This window comes from Oncorhynchus tshawytscha, linkage group LG05 (genome assembly GCF_018296145.1).
Source record: "Oncorhynchus tshawytscha isolate Ot180627B linkage group LG05, Otsh_v2.0, whole genome shotgun sequence".
Classification (NCBI taxonomy): Eukaryota; Metazoa; Chordata; class Actinopteri; order Salmoniformes; family Salmonidae; genus Oncorhynchus; species Oncorhynchus tshawytscha.
In genome coordinates, this window is record NC_056433.1 from 30,334,961 (window position 1) to 30,358,060 (window position 23,100).

The 23,100-nt window shown below is 44.9% G+C and overlaps 1 protein-coding gene across 2 annotated transcripts in view; it reads right to left on the minus strand.

The window, feature by feature from the left end:
* The window catches only part of LOC112250460 (centrosomal protein of 128 kDa), a 48,032-nt gene that overhangs the window by 8,814 nt on the left and 16,118 nt on the right, over nt 1–23,100 (minus strand). For both annotated transcript variants that reach the window (XM_024420633.2, XM_042321795.1), the window contains exons 14-21: nt 21,053–21,376; nt 19,136–19,462; nt 17,034–17,198; nt 14,378–14,554; nt 9,469–9,528; nt 9,018–9,210; nt 1,050–1,099; nt 285–308 (exon numbers count right to left, since the gene is read on the minus strand). In XM_024420633.2, coding sequence (XP_024276401.2) covers nt 285–308; nt 1,050–1,099; nt 9,018–9,210; nt 9,469–9,528; nt 14,378–14,554; nt 17,034–17,198; nt 19,136–19,462; nt 21,053–21,376 — 1,320 coding nt within the window. The remainder of the gene's footprint in view (nt 1–284; nt 309–1,049; nt 1,100–9,017; nt 9,211–9,468; nt 9,529–14,377; nt 14,555–17,033; nt 17,199–19,135; nt 19,463–21,052; nt 21,377–23,100) is intronic.

The window sequence follows — 23,100 nt, forward strand, 5'->3', positions numbered from 1 at the left end:
TAATCATCCAACATCAGTGCCCGACCTCAATAATGCTGAATGAAAGCAAGTCCCCGCAGCAATGTTCCAACATCTAGTGGAAAGCCTTCCCATAAGAGTGGAGACTGTTATAGCAGCAATGTTCCAACATCTAGTGGAAAGCCTTCCCATAAGAGTGGAGGCTGTTATAACAGCATAAGGGGGGACCAACTCCATATTAATGCCCATGATTTTGGAATGAGATGTTCGGCGAGCAGCTGTCCACATACTCATGGTCATGTAGTGTATAAACAATTAAATCTTACCATCTCCAGATCCAAGATACGATCCTGTGAAGACAAGAACCACAGTTACTTATTGTTTAATGACCAAGAGACGTGTATGAGTGACTGAAAGCGTGTCAAAGCTTAAACCACTAAACAGTGAGTCAGCACGGCGTGTGTATTGCCAATAAACAAGCAACAGGGGACGGAACAGAAGAAGCTGTGGAGAACACGCTCCTCTCTCTCCTCCCTCTCATCTGGCTCCTGAGTGATGTTGGTTCTCTAATGATGCATAAGTGATGCGATGCATCTTATCGGCCTGTCACTCATCCATCCCCACACCTGCTAGATTCCCTCCCTCCCTCCCTCCTCCCCCCGTCCTGTGACTGCCCTGGCTGTTGGGTGGCAGCAGTGTGTGGTTGAACTCGACTCCTCATTCTTCTTAATTAAAGGCCTGGCTGGGTCCGAGGGGACTGATTAATTATAGCAGGTGCACACACACGTACAGACACAGATGGGCCCCAGTACACACACACGTACAGACACAGATGGGCCCCAGTACTCACACACACCACTTTGAGGAGAAAATGGAAAACACACTGTGTGACTGGACAGGACTGCCATGGGGTTTAGGACGTTATAGCTGGATTGGGGATGGTGTGTAGTGATGTTTAATAGAAGAGAGGAGGCAGTACTAGTACTATAACAGGGTACTCTGTCTGAGGGTGAGTCTGTGTGTTGTGGCCCTGGACAGCAGGCTGCATTGTTCAGACAGAGGAGCAAGGCCAACATGGGTTTCTGGCTCACCTGAAGACTTCTCATCTCATTTTCCTTCCTCCGAGTCTTCTCCAGGAGTTCTTTAAAGAGACAAGCACATGAATAATTACCATGTAATATAATATTCACGTAGACAGAGGCATTTGGGACCCACAGCCTTAACACCTTGACTAGCCATGCTATCAGTGGCTATGAAACTTTTCCTATTCTGAACAACCTTGCTGTCAGTCTCAACACCTCCCTAAACTTGGTCAAATCAAATAGATTGCTGTGATTGCTGCTCATTGGTCTCCCACTCCCTGCTGTCTGCTGTCTGCTGTCTTGCTGAGCTGAGAGCTGAGCAGGCTGGGCTGGGAGAGGAGGCTGCTCCCAGCTCACACATTCAATATTCAATCACTAGGCATTGGATGACTGCTTTCTACCCTCGTCCCTCTGTCCCTGCCCACCTCTGTCACTCACACTCACACACACTCCACCACGTGCCCACCCAGCCGGAACCCCATGCCGCCACCTCAGGAATACCCAAGCAGCCACTGATCCACTTGCCAATCTCCAGATGGCACCAGCGAGACTCTGGCAGTCTAAACGGGTCTAAAGACGACGTGCCACATGACGTGAGAGAGAAAGTCAGACTGCCAAACTGCCTTCTCTCGCTCACTCAGTCTCTCTCCGTTTAATCTTAACGTGTGGAAGTCAGTTGCTGAGGCAAGACCTATAATCCAACAGCTATCTACCACAGACTGTGTTTTAGTAAATAGGCAGGTGTTAAAAGTTAGACCTTACGCAAGAGAAAGAGTTCCTCTGAAAGGTACCACAGCAGTGTTTAAGAAGGCAAAAGTTCCTCTGAAAAGGTACCACAGCAGTGTTTAGGAAGGCAAAAGTTCCTCTGAAAAGTACCACAGCAGTGTTAAAGAAGGCAAAAGTTCCTCTGAAAAGGTACCACAGCAGTGTTTAAGAAGGCAAAAGTTCCTCTGAAAAGGTACCACAGCAGTGTTAAAGAAGGCAAAAGTTCCTCTGAAAAGGTACCACAGCAGTGTTTAAGAAGGCAAAAGTTCCTCTGAAAAGGTACCACAGCAGTGTTTAAGAAGGCAAAAGTTCCTCTGAAAAGGTACCACAGCAGTGTTTAAGAAGGCAAAAGTTCCTCTGAAAAGGTACCACAGCAGTGTTTAAGAAGGCAAAAGTTCCTCTGAAAAGTACCACAGCAGTGTTTAAGAAGGCAAAAGTTCCTCTGAAAAGGTACCACAGTGTTTAAGAAGGCAAAAGTTCCTCTGAAAAGGTACAAAAGTTCCTCTGAAAAGTACAGCAGTGTTTAAGAAGCAGTGTTTAAGAAGGCAAAAGTTCCTCTGAAAAGGTACCACAGCAGTGTTTAAGAAGGCAAAAGTTCCTCTGAAAACCACAGGTGTTTAAGAAGGCAAAGTTCAGCAGTGTTTAAGAAGGCAAAAGTTCCTCTGAAAAGGTACCACAGCAGTGTTTAAGAAGGCAAAGTGTTTAAGTTCCTCTGAAAAGGTACCACAGCAGTGTTTAAGAAGGCAAAAGTTCCTCTGAAAAGGTACCACAGCAGTGTTTAAGAAGGCAAAAGTTCCTCTGAAAGGTACCACAGCAGTGTTTAAGAAGGCAAAAGGTACCACAGCAGTGTTTAAGAAGGCAAAAGTTCCTCTGAAAGGTACCACAGCAGTGTTTAAGAAGGCAAAAGTTCCTCTGAAAAGGTACCACAGCAGTGTTTAAGAAGGCAAAAGTTCCTCTGAAAGGTACCACAGCAGTGTTTAAGAAGGCAAAAGTTCCTCTGAAAGGTACCACAGCAGTGTTTAAGAAGGCAAAAGTTCCTCTGAAAAGGTACCACAGCAGTGTTTAAGAAGGCAAAAGTTCCTCTGAAAGGTACCACAGCAGTGTTTAAGAAGGCAAAAGTTCCTCTGAAAGGTACCACAGCAGTGTTTAAGAAGGCAAAAGTTCCTCTGAAAGGTACCACAGCAGTGTTTAAGAAGGTAAAAGTTCCAAGGCAGACGTTTTTATCTCAATGTCAACTGTGATGGTTTTCAATTAAAATGTTAAATAAGAGACAAAATCTTCTTAGCAAAGAGCAATTTCTGAAACAAGACTAGGACTGTCTGGGAGTGGCTTGCGTGGAGAAGGGAAAACTGAAAATGATTAGCTATTTTCAGAGAAGTTTGGAACTCTTATCAGTCTATTAACCCATTTCAAAGTATTTTTAAACAGCTCTTACACTAAAAGGGCATTATCATCATTGTCAAAATATTATTCCAACCTCAGTGTGTAAATATATATAAACTAGAGGTCGACTGATTAATCAGAATGGCTGATTAATCAGGGCCGATTTCAAGTTTTCATAACAATCGGGAATCTGTATTTTTGGACGCCCATGTGGCCTATTTTTTTTTACAACTTTATTTAACTAGGCAAGTCAGTTAAGAACACATTCTTATTTTCAATGACGGCCTAGGAACGGTGGGTTAACTGTCTTGTTCAGGGGCAGAACGACAGATTTTTACCTTGTCAGCTCTGGGATTCAATCTTGCAACCTTACAGTTAACTAGTCCACTGAATTGAAACTGAATTGGTCCACCCACACAAACAGCGTGGTGAAGAAGGCGTAGCAGCGACTCTTCAACCTCAGGAGGCTGAAGAAATTTGGCTCGTCACCAAAAGCACCCACAAACTTTTATAGATGCACAATCGAGAGCATCCTGTCGGGCTGTATCACCGCCTGGTACGACAACTGCTCCGCCCACAACCGTAAGGGTCTCCAGAGGGTAATGAGGTCTGCACAACGCATCACCGGGGGAAAGCTACCTGCCCTCCAGGACACCTACACCACCCAATGTCACAGGAAGGCCGTAAAGATCATCAAGGACAACAACCACCCGAGCCACAGCCTGTTCACCCTGCTGTCATCCAGAAGGTGAGGTCAGTACAGGTGCATCAAAGCAGGGACAGAGAGACTTAAATCAATCTCAAGGCCATCAGACTGTTAAACAGCCACCACTAACATTGAGTGGCTGCTGCCAACATACTGACTCAACTCCAGCCACTTTAATAATAGAACAATTGATGTAAAAATGTATCACTAGCCACTTTAAACAATGCCACTTAATATGTTTACATACCCTACATTACTCATCTCATATGTATATACTGTACCCTATACCATCTACAGCATCTTGCCATCTTTATGTAATACATGAATCACTAGCCACTTTAAAGAATGCCACTTTTATGTTTACATGCCCTACATTACTCATCTCATATGTATATACTGTACTCAATACCATCTACTGCATCTTTCCTATGCCGTTCTGTACCATCACTCATTCATATATCTTTATGTACATATTCTTTATCCCTTTACACTTGTGTGTATAAGGTAGTTATTGTGGAATTGTTAGATTAGATTACTCGTTGGTTATTACTGCATTGTTGGAACTAGAAGCACAAGCATTTCGCTACACTCGCATTAACATCTGCTAATCATGTGTATGTGACAAATACATTTGGATTTGATTTTCAACGCTCTAACCACCTGCCTCAAGAGGAGCCTGCCTGTTACCCAAATGCACTAAGAAGCCAAGGTAAGTTGTTAGCTAGCCTTAAACATATCTTATAAAAAACGATCAATTAATCATAATCAGTAGTTAATACACATGGTTGATGATATTACTAGTTTATCTAGCGTGTCCTGCGTTGCATATAATCGATGCGGTGCGCATTCGCAACTGTCGTTGCTCCAACGTATACCTAACCATAAACATCAATTCCTTTCTTAAAATCAATACACCGAAGTATATATTTTTAAACCTGCATATTTAGCTAAAAGAAATCCAGGTTAGCAGGCAATATTAACCAGGTGAAATTGTGTCACTTCTCTTGCATTCATTGCACGCAGAGTCAGGGTATATGCAACAGTTTGGGCCGCCTGGCTTGTTGCGAACGAATTTGCCAGAATTTTACGTAATTATGACATAACATTGAAGGTTGTGCAATGTAACAGCAATAATTAGACTTATGGATGCCACCCGTTAGATAAAATACGGAACGGTTCCGTATTTCACTGAAAGAATAAATATTTTGTTTTCGAGATGATAGTTTCCGGATTCGACCATATTAATTACCTAAGGCTTGCATTTCTGTGTGTTATTATGTTATAATTAAGTCTATGATTTGATAGAGCAGTCTGACTGAGCGATGGAAGGCACCAGCAGGCTCGTAAGCATTCATTCAAACTGCACTTTCGTGCGTTTTGCCAGCAGCTCTTCGCTGTGCTTCAAGCATTGCTCTGTTTATGACTTCAAGCCTATCAACTCCCGAGATTAGGCTGTTGTAACTGATGTGAAATGGCTAGCTAGTTAGCGGGGTGTGAGCTAATAGCGTTTCAAACGTCACTCGCTCTGAGACTTGGAGTAGTTGTTCCCCTTGCTCTGCATGGGTAACGCTGCTTCGAGGGTGGCTGTTGTCAATGTGTTCCTGGTTCGAGCCCAGGTAGGAGCGAAGAGAGGGACGGAAGCTATAATGTTAGTTACACTGGCAAAACTAAAGTGCCTATAAGAACATCCAATAGTCAAAGGTATATGAAATACAAATCGTATAGAGAGAAATAGTCCTATAATTCCTATAATAACTACAACCTAAAACTTCTTACCTGGGAATATTGAAGACTCATGTTAAAAGGAACCACCAGCTTTCATATGTTCTCATGTTATGAGCAAGGAATGTTAGCTTTCTTACATGGCTCATATTGCACTTTTACAACAATTTGTTTTTGCATTTATTTAAACCAAATTGAACATGTTTCATTATTTATTTGAGGCTAAATGGATTTTATTGATGTATTATATTAAGTTAAAATAAGTGTTCATTCAGTATTGTTGTAATTGTCATTATTACAAATACATTTTTTTATATATATTTTTATTAAAATCAGCCGATTTTCGGGATCTGCTTTTTTTAGTCCTCCAATAATAGGTATCTGTGTTGAAAAATCATAGTCGGTCGACCTCTAATATAAAGCACAGGGAAATGTAGTTACCTTAACTTAACCAATTGAAAAGTAAGAGGGAGAAAAGTACACTGGCAGCAACTGTCAGCAACCAAAAACTTCCTCTGAAAACTTCTGAAGTAAGTTACGATGATCAAAGGCATGAGGAGTGCACCCAGTGAACCGTATATCTAGATAGAACAAATACATCTAAGATGTGTTGCTGTTCGTTCCTAATGAGAGAGAACATTTCCAGATGGTCCAATTTAGTTTTCTGATGTTTTGTACCAAATCGCGCCAAAGATATTGTAATGAAACAGCCAGGGAGCAGGTCTCGAACCCCGGCGCGCTATCGACTGTGCCGCAAAAGCATGCTCGAGCAACAGAGTCGATTTCCGCGATTATAAACACAGGTTCGTTACACTACTCCATCCTTTCAAAGAGCTAGCTTGCTACTTTACGTCTTTTTTATTATTCTTTTTTATTTAACTAGGCAAGTCAGTTAAGAACAAATTCTTATTTTCAATCACGGCCTAGGAACAGTGGGTTAACTGCCTGTTCAGAGGCAGAACGACATATTTGTACCTTGTCAGCTCAGGGATTTGAACATGAAACCTTTCGGTTACTAGTCCAACGCTTTAACCACTAGGCTACCCTGCCGTCTTACAGGAACGCGCTCACCGGCACACGCACTGTCGTGGATGCGAAGTCCGATCACTTCTGACACCGGTGTAATGAAACAGGCAGGGAGCAGGTCTCGAACCCTCGACTTTCTAGCCCGAGGTCGGGAACGCTATCGACTGTGCCGCAAAAGCATGCTCGAGCGGCAGAGTCGATTTCCGCGCGTATAAACCAAGGGTCGTTACAATGTACAGCTACCAGACTCTTTCCCAAGGGGAAGGCAGAGTTGGGGGTTAGACAGCATCATTGTAAATATGAATGTGTTTTTAACTGAATTGCCTAGTTAAATAAAAATAAATACAAATTACTATGGTGTCTAGGACCCACAATGCAAGGGCTGGGAATCGCCAGGGACCTCACGACACAATATTATCACGATACTTAGGTGCCGATACGATATATATTGTGATTCTCACGATTCTATATCTACTGCTATACGATACAGCGATTTTATTGTGATTTGATATTCCAAACATATTGCGCACTATATGTCTGCTGCAGCGAGACAATAGAGAGCATGAGAAAATTAAGTTTAGATTATTCAGGGAAATAAAAATGCTGAAAACATGTTGGCTCGCTATTTACATTTTAGGCATTTATCAGATGCTATTATCAAGAGTGACTTTACAGGAGCAATTAGGGTTAAGTGCCTTGCTCAAGGGCACATCGACAGAATTTTCACCCAAGCTCCGTTTCCATTGGCACTAGAAAGTCAGCTTCGTGGGCTAGCTCAAATTGCGTTTCCACTGCCTCCAGAAATGTGAAATTATGGCATGTTGCTAGGTACCCAATATGTGACTGTTATGCATTTTCAGAAATGAACACAAATTAAGAACTACAGACAAAAACAAGGACACTAAGTAGATAGAACACAACCATAATGAGGCTTGCTACATGTCGGACAATTCATTAGCAACCGTCTAGATGGAACAGAAAAAGCCTGGCTTCGCTAATGTTGCTAGCTAGCAAGATGTTGATGAATGTAATTCACCCTCACCATGCTGTAATTAACGTTAACCCAAACTCCAACCATTGCCAGCCAGACTCAGAGCCACGTATTTAGCTTAATTACTTAATTTAATTACTACCTTGCTGGCCATGGCGTTGCTTATTAGCTAGCTAACTAACCAAGCGAACTAAAAGACAGGTTTGATATGATGTAGCTAGCTAGCCTTTCAATATGACCTGGCCAGCTATAATTCCTGCTAGCTAGCGAGCTTGTTTCAAGCTGATTTGCTAGCTAACGTTAGGTAGCTACCATTAGAGGGCTGGCTGTTCTCATAAATAAGTTTATTGTGTAGCACAAAAATGAATCAAGGATCATGCTATGGTGGAATTCGTGTTATGTCTGACTACTGTAGTACTGCTTGCTAACAGCCACAAACCCAGACGACCTAGCTAAACCTGTTAGCATCCAGCAGTGATCCGCTGGTGGTTGCATAGTAACGGCGTCACCAACCAGAATTCTAATCAAGTTGTGAAACCGGGCTGCGCTGGCCCTGGTTTCCCTTGAACCAGCTCGAATTTGGCCCTAATTTTAAGTGCCAGTGGAAACGGGGCTCTAGTCAGCTCGGGGATTCGAACCAGCAACCTTTCGATTACTGGCCCAACGCTCTTAACCGATAGACTATCTCCCTATTTAAATAGAAGATGGAGAACAAAGTAGCTGTACGATGAAAATAACCACAGTTTTTGCGCAGATACAATCGATTAGCACTAGCTAACGCTACCTATAATATTATATAATATTGTTATAATATAATATAATATTGTCCAAAATAACATAGCGATTCGTAACCGTAACTGAGCCCCCCCCAATGCCACGCTGTTCCAGCCAGAGCAGCACAGCACGTCTGCATGACAGAGACTGGTTGATTAGGTCTTTGTCTGTCAGTCCTTCAGTCTGTGTAAAACAGAGGGAGGAGGGAGCTCAGAATTAGACGGAGGTTCCCCTGGTTGTTGTGATGAAACCTGCTCTGCTGGGTCCCCCTTCTCTAACTCATTATCAAGAGTTTAGTTTAGAAACTGGGAGAGAGAAGAGCTTCCCTGTGTGGATGTGAATGTGTGGGAGGAAGAAATGAGAGGAACAAACCAAGTGCATTTGCAGAAATGAACACAAATTAAGAACTACAGACAAAAACAAGGACACTCGAGCAGATAGAAACACAACCATAATGAGGCTTGCTACATGTCGGACAATTCATTAGCAACCGTCTAGATGGAACAGAAGAAACCTGAATGAGCCCATATTGCTCTTAAACTGATGTATGGGAGCTTTAGAAGTTGGCCCTCAATCAATGAATCAATCAATCAATCGGATCCAGCCCTACCTTTCTTCTCTGTGCTGATGGAGTGCAATAGTTTCTCCTGCTGGTGCAGTCTCTGTAGCAGGGCCTGTCTTTCAGAGTCTCTGCTCTGTCTCAGTCCTTTCAGCTGTTCTCTGTCCTGCTGGACCTGCCGACGCAGCTTTCTCTCTCTGGCCTCATGGACAGACACCTCCTCACATAGCCAACGCAGCTTGGTCTGGAACGAACACACACACACACACACACACACACACACACACACACACACACACACACACACACACACACACACACACACACACACAGCCTCATTTCATAATGCAGTCATACCCACAATATCACACACGCAGGTTGTTTCTCAGTCTCTCACATTCACACCCGAAAAAAACCTGATGAATTGTCATTTTCTCCCAATAGCGACAGGTGGGTCAATGCTTTGAAAGTATCTCCATAAAAGATGGATAATGTAGTGTACCTTAGTCTCAGCCAACCAGCGATGAGGGTCTTTCTGGAGTCCAGGATTGAGGGATATGGCCTAGACATAACAAAGACAGTTACTTCTAGAAGTTTGGAAACCATCAAGATTTGAAGGTGTAGAAATCCCAGAGCCCTAAACCGCTCCTACCTCCTCAGAACGGTGAGTGGGAGCTATAAATGGCCATTTCCAGCAACATCACACACACAGTTGGGAGAGACACACAACATTCTCTGACTGTCACATAAAAAAATAAACCATTTGCTCCCCTGACATACCCTTCTGCTGTCAACACAGCCTGCGTCTCTGCGTGGGTCAGCAGTGGCAGACAGAGTTGGGTATAACAGACGGTGTGTATGTGTGTGTGTGTGCTTGCTTTCCTGCATGTGCGTACGTGCGTCTACAGCTGTGTGAAAGTGTGTGATCATGTACAGAGGTAGCAACCTGCCCCTTCCTCTCCCTGTACCCTTTAGCGATCAAAAGCCCAATGTGTAATGTTGGGAGGCTGATATATAGGAGGAGTAAAAAGCTCTGTTTGACAGACAGCACCCAGGTGAAATGAAAGAAAGACGGAACAGGCAGCAGAGCAGTGATGTCGGAGCAGGGTGTGAGATGCATACTGCCTACATAAACAGCTGCTTGTTCAAAACTCCTCCAGAAAGAGAGAGAAGAGGGGGAGTAGAGGAGGAGGAGGAGGAGGATGAAGAAGATGAGGAGGGGGAGAAGGAATGAAAAATAGGAAGAAAGTAGAGAGGGGTCGGATGAAGGAGGTGTTAATAGTTATGTAATAGTTGATGAAAGGCAGCTTAATGCCGCTTGTTCCTCTCTAACCTTTAACTTTAATGATCCCCCTCATTAGCCCAAATCCTTGACACAGTTTGACTCCTTTATAACATGACAAATTACAGATGAACATTGCATTAGGCCGACTCGCCTCGGTGCATATTGGAAAATCTATATGCTGGAGCAAAGAGGGCTAACTGGGTTCGTTAAACTCATCGGAGGGGGAACAGGACAGGGTTTGTGGGAATATTTTGTATTGTCCTAAGAGACTGGGACATTTAAAGGCCTTTTATGTTTTGGACTCCAAACAAACACACATGCTACTAACTCACTCTTCACTCTGTGAATGAATACAGATTATTGCAAATCATCTAATGTAGATAGACCTCTGAGTCATTCTAATCATTATTACAGTATGGGCTATTCTTGGTTGGGCTACTCCTGTGCTGTGACTTGTGTATGTGGTGTGTCTTATCCACTGGCTGTCTGGCAAACAGGCTACACTAGGCAGTCTCTCCTGCTGATGTGTGTGTCTGTCTGACAAACAGGCTACACTAGGAGGTCTCTCCTGCTGATGTGTGTGTCTGTCTGGCAAACAGCCTACACTAGGCAGTCTCTCCTGCTGATGTGTGTGTCTGTCTGGTAGCACGACTCTCTCTCCTACACTATTCATATCAGCAGTAAATACCTGCCTTTTGACCCAATAGAAACCTTTATCTTTACATCTCTTTACACCTCTCTAACAACACCGCTACGGGTTTAGGTTAAAGTGTGTGAGGAATAGGTAGGGGTGTGTGTGAGGGATAGGTGAGGGTGTGTTAAAGTGTGTGAGGGATAGGTGAGGGTGTTACATACAATAGGCATGGTAACATGCAATTAAATGTCAATAGAAAAGCCATGACACGAGCCTATCAGACACAAGCCTACCAGACAAGCTAGATTACTTCTTTGCTCGCTTCGAGGCAAATAACACTGAAACATGCATGAGAGTATCAGCTGTTCCGGAAGACTGTGTGATCACGCTCTCCGCAGCCGATGTAAGTAAGACCTTTAATAGGTCAACATTCACAAGGCCGCAGGGCCAGATAGATTACCAGGACGTGTACTCAGAGCATGCGCTGACCAACTGGCAAGTGTCTTCACTGACATTTTCAACCTCTCCCTGTCTGAGTCTGTAATACCAACATGTTTAAAGCAGACCACCATAGTGCCTGTGCCCAAGAATACCAAGGTAATCTGCGTAAATGACTAGCACTCATGACTAGCACAAAAGCTGGTCATGGCTCACATCAACACCATTATCCCAGAAACGCTAGACCCACTCCAATTTGCATACCGCCCAAACAGATCCAGAGATGCAATCTCTATTGCACTCCACACTGCCCTTTCCCACCTGGACAAAAGGAACACCTATGTGAGAATGCTATTCATTGACTACAGCTCAGTGTTCAACACCATAGTGCCCTCAAAGCTCATCAATAAGCTAAGGACCCTGGGACTAAACACCTCCCTCTGCAACTGGATCCTGGACTTCCTGACGGGCCGCCCCCAGGTGGTAAGGGTAGGTAACAACACATCCACCATGCTGATCCTCAGCACGGGGGCCCCTCAAGGGTGCGTGCTCAGCCCCCTCCTGTAATCCCTGTTCACTCATGACCGCAAGGCCAGGCACGACTCCAAAACCATCATTAAGTTTGCCGATGACACAACAGTGGTAGGCCTGATCGACAACAATGAGGCAGCCTATAGGGAGGAGGACAGAGACCTGACCGTGTAGAGCAAGGACAACAACCTGTCCCTCAACGTGATCAAGACAAAGGAGATGACTAGGGACTACAGGAAAAGAAGGACCGAGCACGCCCCCATTCTCATTGACTGGGCTGAGGTGGAGCAGGTTGAGAGCTTCAAGTTCCTTGGTGTCCACATCACCAACAAACTAACATTTATTTATTTATTTAACTAGGCAAGTCAGTGAAGAACAAATTCTTATTTACAATGACAGCCTACCGGGGAACAGTGGATTAACTGCCTTGTTCAGGGGCAGAACGACAGCTTTTTTCCCTTGTCAGCTCAGGGATTCAATCCAGCAACCTTTCGGTTACTGGCCCAACGCTCTAACCACTAGGCTATCTGCTGTCCAAGGTCCAATCACACCAAGACAGTCGTAAAGAGGGCACGACAAAACCTATTCCCCTTCTGGAGACTGAAAAGATTTGGCATGGGTCCTGAAATCCTCAAAAGGTTCTACAGCTGCACCATAGAGATTATCCTGACAGGTTGCATCACTGCCTGGTATGGCAACTGCTCGGCCTCCGAACGCAAGGCACTACAGAGGGTAGTGCGTACGTCCCACTACATCACTGGGGCCAAGCTTCCTGCCATCCAGGACCTCTATACCAGGCAGTGTCAGAGGAAGGCCCAAAAATTGTCAAAGACTCCAGCCACCCTAGTCATAGCCTGTTCTCTCAGCTACCGCACGGCAAGTGGTACCGGAGCGCCAAGTCTCGGTCCAAGAGGCTTCTAAACAGCTACTACCCCCAAGCCATAAGACTCCTAAACACTAATCAAATGACTACCCAGACTATTTGCATTGCCCCACCCCCCCTTTTACACTGCTGCTATTCTCTGTTATTATCTATGCATAGTCACTATAATAACTCTACCTACATGTACATATTACCTCAATTACCGTGACATTGGTGCCCCCTGCATATTGACTCTGTCCAGGTACCCCCTGTATATAGCCCCACTATTGTTATTTTACTACCGCTCTTTATTTATTTGTTACTTTTATTTTGGGGGGGGTAATGTTCTTAAAACTGCATTGTTGGTTAAGGGCTTGTAAGTAAGCATTTCACTGTAAGGTCTGCACCTGTTGTATTCGGCGCATGTGACAAAATGTGATTTGATAACGGAGGAAAATGGAGCATTTGCTGCGGTTCCAGCTGTAGACTTTGTAGCTTTAGTTGGAAGGATTAAATGGTATGAGTTTACTTATCAAAATAACGTGCAGGCATCATGAGCATATGTCAATTAAGTGAATGTGCCGCTTTTGTGATGGGTGTTAAAGTGTGTGTGAGGAATAGGAATGGGTGTGTGCGAGGAATAGGTAAGGTTGTGTTAAAGTGTGAGTGAGGAATAGGTATGGATGTATTAAAGTGTGTGTGAGGAATAGGTATGGGTGTATTAAAGTGTGTGTGAGGAATAGGTATGGGTGTATTAAAGTGTGTGTGAGGAATAGGTAAGGGTTGTGTTAAAGTGTGAGTGAGGAATAGGTATGGATGTATTAAAGTGTGTGTGAGGAATAGGTATGGGTGTGTGTGAGGAATAGGTATGGGTGTATTAAAGTGTGTGTGAGGAATAGGTATGGGTGTGTGTGAGGAATAGGTATGGGTGTATTAAAGTGTGTGTGAGGAATAGGTATGGGTGTGTGTGAGGAATAGGTATGGGTGTATTAAATAGGTGTGTGTGAGGAATAGGTATGGGTGTATTAAAGTGTGAGGAATAGGTATTGGTGTGTTAAAAGTGTGTGTAGGTAGGAATAGGTATGGGTGTATTAAAGTGTGTGTGAGGAATAGGTATGGGTGTGTGTGAGGAATAGGTATGGGTGTATTAAAGTGTGTGTGAGGAATAGGTATGGGTGTGTGTGAGGAATAGGTATTGGTTGTGTTAAAGTGTGTGTGAGGAATAGGTATGGGTGTATTAAAGTGTGTGTGAGGAATAGGTATGGGTGTATTAAAGTGTGTGTGAGGAATAGGTATGGGTGTATTAAAGTGTGTGTGAGGAATAGGTATGGGTGTGTTAAAGTGTGTGTGAGGAATAGGTATGGGTGTATTAAAGTGTGTGTGAGGAATAGGTATGGGTGTGTGTGAGGAATAGGTATGGGTGTGTTAAAGAGTGTGTGAGGAATAGGTATGGGTGTGTGTGAGGAATAGGCAAGGGTGTGTAGGAGTGCATGTATTGGATAAAGAAGAATGTGAATGTGTGTGTTTGGAATAACAAAGGATGAGTAGGCAATAGTACGTGTGTGTGGAACACGTTTGGGTGTGTAGGGGTGTGAGTACGGAATAGGTACAGGTGTGTATGAGTGTGTGCGTATCGGGAATAGTTGATGGTGTGTGTTTACTTTAAGTTTGTCCTGGGAGTCCTTGAACAGTGCTCTGCAGGCAGCATCTATCTCCTCTGCTACAGAACTGAGGATGGACTCCTGTTCAGTGTCCAGACGAGACAGTCTGTCTTCTAGTGTCGCTACAGCCTCCTCTGACCCACGCCTCCGTTCCTCTCCCTGAACCATGCACTTCACCTGGAGGCCGGAAAAAGGAGAGAGAGAGCGAGACAGAGAGAGAGGTGACTCAAGATTACAACTGTGGTTATTGCAGCTTGGTCTTCCTCTATGTGGAGGACAATGCAATAATGAAAGTTTGGCCAAGGTTCCATTTCCAACATCACAACAGAAGAGACCCCAGAGAAAAACAGTCAGATGGATGGGCAGGTTGGGCAGAGACAACCGCGAACATCGGACCTCACTCTCCACTTGAAACGTTCCAGTGTCAGCTCCACCTCCCCATACAGAGTCAATACTCTCTGGGTCTCTATGGAGATACATTAATCAATATGTCAATGTAAACTAACCGGCCAGGGGGAGAGGGAGGCTGTGTGTGGATCAGTTATTTTTTTGGGACCTTTATTTAAACAGCTAGGCTAGTTGAGAACAAGTTCTCATTTGCAACTGCGACCTGGGCAAGATAAAGCAAAGCAGTGTGACACAAACAACACAGAGTTACACATGGAATAAACAAACGTACAGTCAATAACACAATAGAAAAATCTATATACAGTGTGTGCAAATGTAGTACGATTAGGGAGGTAAGGCAATAAATAGGCTATAGTGGCAAAATAATGACAATTTAGCAATTAAACACTGGAGTGAGAGATCTGCAGAAGATGAATGTGCAAGTAAAGATACTGGGGTGCAAAGGAGCAAAAAAATAAATAACAATATGGGGATAAGGTAGTTGGATGAGGATATCTACAGATGGGCTGTGTACATACAGGTACAATGATCGGTAAGCTGCTCTGACAGCTGATGCTTAAAGTTAGTGAGGGACATGTAAGACTCCAGCTTCAGTAATTTTTGCAATTCGTTCCAGTCATTGTCAGCAGAGAACTGGAAGGAAAGGCGGCCAAAGGGGGAGTTGGCTTTGGGGATGACCAGTGAAATATACATGCTGGAGCACGTGCTACGAGTGGGTGCTGCTATGGTAACGAGTGAGCTGAGATAAGGCAGGGCTTTACCTAGCAAAGACTTATAGATTAACTGGAGCCAGTGGGTTTGGCAACGAATATGAAGTGAGGGCCAGCTAACGAGAGCATACAGGTTGCAGTGGTGGGTAGAATATGGGGCTTTGGTGACAAAACAGATGGCACTGTGATAGACTGCATTCAATTTGCTGAGTAGAGTTGGAGGCTATTTTGTAAATGACATCGCCGAAGTCAAGGATCGGTAGGATAGTCAGTTTTACGAGGATATGTTTGGCAGCATAAGTGAAGGATGCTTTGTTGCGAAATAGGAAGCCGATTCTAGATTTAATTTTGGATTGGAGATGCTTAATGTGAGTCTGGAAGGACAGTTTACAGTCTAACCAGACACCTAGGTATTTGTAGTTGTCCACATATTCTATGTCAGAACCGTCCGGAGTAGTGATGCTAGACAGGCGGATGCAGGCAGCGATCGGTTGAAGAGCATGCATTTAGTTTTACTTGCATTTAAGAGCAGTTGGAGGCCACGGAAGGAGTGTTGTATGGCATTGAAGCTTGTCTGGAGGTTTGTTAACACAGTGTCCAAAGAAGGGCCAGAAGTATACAGAAAGGTGTCATCTGCGTAGAGGTGGATCAGAGAATCACCAGCAGCAAGAGCGACATCATTGATGTATACAGAGAAAAGAGTTGGCCCGGGAATTGAACCCTGTGGCACCCCCATAGAGACTGCCAGAGGTCCGGACAACAGACCCTCCGATTTGATACACTGAACTCTGTCTGAGAAGTAGTTGGTGAACCAGGTGAGGCAATCTTTCGAGAAACCAAGGCTGTTGAAAGTCTGCCGATAAGAATACAGTGATTGACAGAGTCGAAAGCCTTGGCAAGGTCGATGAAGACGGCTGCACAGTATTGTCTTTTATCGCTGGCGGTTATATCGTTTAGGACCTTAAGCGTGGCTGAGGTGCACCCATGACCAGCTCTGAAACCAGATTGCATAGCGGAGAAGGTACGGTGGGATTCAAAATGGTCGGTAATCTGTTTGTTTACTTGGCTTTCGAAGACTTTAGAAAGGCAGGGTAGGATAGATATGGGTCTGTAACAGTTTGGGTCTAGAGTGTCTCCCCCTTTCAAGAGGGGGATGACCGCAGCAGCTTTCCTATCTTTAGGGATCTCAGACGATACGAAAGAGAGGTTGAACAGGCTAGTAATAGGGGTTGCTAATTTTAGAAAGAGAGGGTCCAGATTGTCTAGCCCAGCTGATTTGTAGGGGTCCAGATTTTAAAGTGTCTGTGTGTGTAACGTTAATTGGAACTAGGCCACTCAGTGGATACTGAGCCAGCAGGCCTTTAGTTACTTAGATAAATACAATGATCTTCTTTAGTACTGTAGGTAAAACTGTCTGTGGTCATATAGGCTGTGAAGGCGTTTGTTCAAGCCCAGCATTAAGCTGATCCTTGATCTGTGGTTAACAGCTACCTACTGTCTTCTATCTACGTCTTTGGGGAAAACCATTTGGGGCTCACCTTGTCATCCAGCTCCTGCTTGAGTAGCTGGTATTTCCTGCGGAGGTGTGAGCATTGCTCCTCTCCTTCGCTCAGCTCCTCTGTCATCCGGTCACACTCAGTCTTCATCCTGTCCAGCTTCACACGCAGAGCTCTCACCAGCTCCTTGTCCGACGCGGCATCCGCCTGCAGGGAGGATGCGCAAAATGTGTTACAAAAAATGAAATAATAAATCAAATGGGTTAAAATTGGAAACCCTCTCCAACCTTTTAAAAAAACACAGGAGAAGGTCTGGGGGGAGCGACCTTGGAGGTTTTATTCCAGTGTTTTTAGGAAGCGAGGAAGGAAGATGGAGGATTGTGAACATGAGCTCAGAGAAGGAAGGGAAAGACTCCAGCCACCCAAGTCATAGGCTGTTCTCTCTGGCACAGCACGGCAAGTGGTACCGATGCACCAAGTATGGAACCAACAGGACCCTGAACAGCTTCTACTCAGGTGTGTGTGGATTTCAGGGGGGTCCAAGCCCCTATTTGCCTAGCTGCCTTGATGAGCTAGTCACACTGAAGGGAAGGGGCGAAGCAGAGGGTAAATATTCAGGCCTTCCTATCCACCTCTAGCCTGTAGGAACCTACTGTCCTGGATTCACCCGGGCTCAAAGCACTGGGCGTGTGAGGTCTGGGACTGCATGGATAGGCAAAGAGGAGGAAATTGAAATGACATTAAAGAAAAACGGAATTTTCCTGAGGAATTCCCACTTCCACTTTATCGGGATCGATGACAGATAACAATTATCTAACTTTACGGTTGGGTTACCTTGACGTTGTTCAAACATTTTTTGAAGAATCAAGTTCCACCAAGGTTAATTACAAGGGAGAAATATTTATTTTACCTTTATTTAACTAGGCAAGTCAGTTAATAACAAATTCTTATTTCCAATGACAGCCTAGGAACAGTGGCTTAACTGCCTTGTTCAGGGGCAGAACGGCAGATTTTAGCCCCTGTAATTAATTAATATTAATTACAAGGGGATAAAATATCCACAGCTATTATAAAGATAATAACAAGCAGTGGAGAATATACGATACACAAACTGTGAGGACTACTCTACACTTCATTGTTCTTAGCCCCAGGTTAGACCGGCCCTGGGCTAGCTTAGCCTACAGAAGCATTTGTTAACCCTGGGCTAAGCTTTAACCCTGGAGGATACAAGGATTCACACTTGTATTCCAAAGCCCTGGGCTAACAGACATTGGTCTAGCATTTGATTTCTAACAGTGACGGTTTGTATAAACCTTGCTCTCTTTTGAAAATCAATCTCGCCCCGTACAGAGAATGCTGTGCGGAATCATGTGACAATATTATTATCATGGTAACATGCAATTAAATGTCAATAGAAAACTATAACGGAGGAAAATGGAGCGTTTGCTGCCGTTCCAGCTGTAGAGTTTGTAGCGTTAGTTGGAAGGATTAAAATGATATGAGTTTACTTATCAAAATAACATGCAGACATCACGAGCATATATCAATTAAGTGAATGCGCCGCTTTTGTGATTGAACAGTAAAAGCATTCTAGGCTGTTCTTGACACCGTTTTATACTGGCTATTTTGGCAAAATGTTTCTGGGGCTAACCCTGGAAAGTCGGTGCCAACTCTGCTCCGGAGCAGGAGCAGCTAGCCTTGGGTTAAGGTTGGTGCTAGCTCACTTTACAATTTGCAAGTGTGAACACTCACTTAGCCCCGGCTAAAACCACCTAGCCCCGGGCTAAAATCACCTAGCCCCGGGCTAAGATCACCTAGCCCCGGGCTAAAATCACCTAGCCCCGGGCTAAAATCACCTAGCCCCGGGCTAAAATCACAGAGCCCCGGGCTAAAATCACTGAGCCCCGGGCTAAAATCACCGAGCCCCGGGCTAAAATCACCTAGCCCCGGGCTAAAATCACCTAGCCCCGGGCTAAGATCACCTAGCCCCGGGCTAAAATCACAGAGCCCCGGGCTAAAATCACTGAGCCCCGGGCTAAAATCACCGAGCCCCGGGCTAAAATCACCTAGCCCCGGGCTAAGATCACCTAGCCCCGGGCTAAGATCACCTAGCCCCGGGCTAAGATCACCTAGCCCCGGGGTACCTTGATCTCCTTGAGGTGATGCTCCATCTCATTCCTCTCCTTCATACAGAGTCGTAGTGTCTCCTGTATGTCTCTATCCTGCTTGGTCCTGCCGTTCTGCACAGTGGCTCTGAGACTGGCCAGCTCCCTCTGGTGCACCTCCCTCTCCAGCTCCAGCTGCTGCCCCAGGGAAGCCCTCAGCTCCTGGGCTGCGGCCAGCCGCACTGCCCCCTCCGCCACACTCCTCTGGAGCTCCGTCCTGAGCGCCGCCTCCTCAGCTAGACGGGTGATGAGCTGGGCACGGGCGGAGGTTAACTCCTTCATGGCTGCCTGGAGGCTATGTAACTCCTTAGAAATGAAAGTCACTTTATGCTTAGTTCATTCATATTTCATATATTAATTCATACAAAGCCCAAAGTTTTCATGTCTAGACCCTGGGCAAAAGCAGTTCAATACAGTTGAAGTCAGAGGTTTACATACACTTAGGTTGGAGTCATTAAAACTAGTTTTTCATCCACTCCACAAATTTCTTGTTAACAAACTATAGTTTTGGCAAGTCGGTTAGGACATCTAATTTGTGCACGACACAAGTAAGTTTTCCAACAACTGTTTACAGACAGATTATTTCACTTATAATTCACTGTATCACAATTCCAGTGGGTCAGAAGTTTACAAAATTCCAGAAAATTATGTCATGGCTTTACAAGCTTCTGATAGGCTAATTTACATCATTTGAGTCAATTGGAGGTGTACCTGTGGATGTACTTCAAGGCCTACCTTCAAACTCAGTGCCTCTTTGCTTGACATCATGGGAAAATCTAAAGAAATCAGCCAAGACCTCAGAAAAAAAATAGTAGACCTCCACAAGTCTGGTTCATCCTTTGGGAGCAATTTCTAAACGCCTGAAGGTACCACGTTCATCTGTACAAACAATAGTATGCAAGTATAAACACCATGGAACCACGCAGCCGTCATACCGCTCAGGAAGGAAAAGCGTTCTGTCTCCTAGAGATGAACGTACCTAGGTGCGAAAAGTGCAAATCAATCCCAGAACAACTACAAAGGACCTTGTGAAGATGGTGGAGGAAACAGGTACAAAAGTATCTTCATCCACAGAGTCCTATATCGACATAACCTGAAAGGCCGCTCAGCAAGGAAGAAGCCACTGCTCCAAAACCACCATAAAAAAGCCAGACTACGTTTGCAACTGAACACATTCTTATTTTCAATGACGGCCTGGGAGCAGTGGGTTAACTGCCTGTTCAGGGGCAGAACGACAGATTTGTACCTTGTCAGCTCGGGGGTTTGAACTCGCAACCTTCCGGTTACTAGTCCAACGCTCTAACCACTAGGCTACGCTGCCGCCACAATGACCCCAAGCATACTTCCAAAGTTGTGTCAAAATGGCTTAAGGAAAACAAAGTCAAGGTACTGGAGTGGCCATCACAAAGGCCTGACCTCAATCCCATAGAACATTTGTGGGCGGAACTGAAAAAGCGTGTGCGAGCAAGGAGGCCTACAAACCTGACTCAGTTACACCAGCTCTGTCAGGAGGAATGGGCCACAATTCACCCAACTTATTGTGGGAAGCTTGTGGAAGGCTACCTGAAAAATTTGACCCAGGTTAAACAATTTAAAGGCAATGCTACCAAATACTAATTGAGTGTATGTAAACTTCTGACCCACTGGGAATGTGATGAAAGAAATAAAAGCTGAAATAAATCATTGTCTCTACTATTATTCTGACATTTCACATTCTTAAAATAAAGTGGTGATCCTAATTGACCTAAAACATAAAATATTTACTGGGATTAAATGTCAGGAATTGTGAAAAAAGTGAGTTTAAATGTATTTGGCTAAGGTGTATGTAAACTTCCGACTTCAACTGTATATTAGGGAATAGGGTTCCCTTTCAGACTCTGCTATGAAGTAGCCTACCTCCTGGTCTCTCTGGCTGCGTCGGGCTACGGCCTCAGCCCTCTCCTCCAGACTCTGGTTCTCCTCTCTCAGCCTAACCTGCAGGACAGACTGCCGCTGGGCCTCCTCCTCCAGGGCTATGGAGGCCTCCCTCACTTCCCTCACTTCCTGCTCTAGGCCCAGGTGACGTGCCCGAGTCTCCGACAGCTCCACGTCTTTACGGAGCACCTCTTCCTCGCTCCGAGCCAGACGCCCCAGCACCTCCGCTAGCTCCCTGCGCACCCCTTCAGTCTGCTGGGAGAAGGCTTTCAGCTGGGCCTGGGACAGCTCTCTCTCCTTACATGCCTGGGGGGAGAGGAGAGAGAGGAGAGAGGTGAAAAAGGAGGAGAGGGGAAAATAAGAGCAGAAGAGAGGGATGAGAGTAAGACAAACGAAGGGGGAGAAGTGAAGAGGACAATGTATTTAAAGTGCAAACTCCAGCTTCATCGTAGATAGTGAAAAGCTGTCGCTCAGCTCAGATTTGTATTAAGGCTATAGGCCTAGCCCCGGTCTGTTTAAGAAAGATTGGTTCGCCTTTCCGTCGCTGATCCAACTCTTACAAATCACCCCACTGTCTAATCTGCTGTCTGAGAGACTGTCTGCAAGGCTTTCTCCCAGCTCAGAGCGCCACTCCTAATCAGTTAATTGAGCACTTCATTCTCTGCCTCCTAATTTATTAAGAGGAGAAATTATTCAGGGTATTCATTCTTGTCACGTAGAGAGCGAGCCAGGTGTGAGTCAGTCAGTCAGTCAGTCAGCTGCTGCTGGGGAGAGAGTTTTGAGGTGACTCATAGCGCAGAAAAAAAACAGAGTGGTGACATTCACACTAATAACGCCTGGCTGACTGACTACAGCTCATCACTTAGCTAAGCCCAGCCAGCCATACCAGCAGCCTCAGTAGATCTAGCAGCTCCCGCTTCCAAACCTCTGTATACCAGCCTTGTGTTCTTCAGCCTCATAAGGCCAGTATGAGTCCGAAAAACGCTTTGGCAGCTGCTCTTTGGCTATTAGAAAGCTTAATCAAATCAAAGTTTATTTGTCACGTGCGCCGAATACAACAGGTGTAAACCTTACAGTGAAATGCTTACTTACAGGCTCTAACCAATGGTGCGAAAAAAAAAGGTATGTGTGTGTGTGTAGGTAAGTAAAGAAATAAAACAACAGTAAAAAGACATTTGAAAAAAGAGTAGCAAGGCTATATACAGACACCTGTTAGTCAGGCGTATTGAGGTAATATGTACATGTAGGTATCATTAAAGTGACTATGCATATATGATGAACAGAGAGAAGCAGAAGCGTAAAAGAGGGGTTGGCGGATGGTGGGACACAATGCAGATAGCCCGGTTAGCCAATGTGCGGGAGCACTAGTTGGTCGGGCCAATTTAGGTAGTATGTACATGAATGTATAGTTAAAGTGACTATGCATATAAGATAAACAGAGAGTAGCAGCAGTGTAAAAGAGGGGTTGGGGGAGGGGGCACACAATGCAAATAGTCCGGGTAACCATTTAGTTACCTGTTCAGGAGTCTTATGGCTTGGGGGTAAAAACTGTTGAGAAGCCTTTTTGTCCTAGACTTGGCACGTCGGTACCACTTACCATGCGGTAGCTGAGAGAACAGTCTATGACTGGGGTGGCTGGAGTCTGTGACAATTTTTAGGGCCTTCCTCTGACACCGCCTGGTGTAGAGGTCCTGGATTGCCGGCAGCTTTGGCCCAGTGATGTACTGGGCCGTACGTACTACCCTCTGAAGTGCCTTGCGGTCGGAGGCCGAGCAATTTGCGTACCAGGCTGTAGAACCTTTTGAAGATCTCAGGACCCATGCCAAATCTTTTTTGTTTCATGAGGGGGAATAGGCTTTGTCGTGCCCTCTTCACGACTGTCTTGTTGTGTTTGGACCAATCTAGTTTGTTGTTGATGTGGACACCAAGGAATTTGAAGCTCTCAATCTGCTCCACTACAGCCCCGTCGATGAGAATGGGGACGTGCTCGGTGCTCTTTTTCCTGTAGTCCACAATCATCTCCTCAGTCT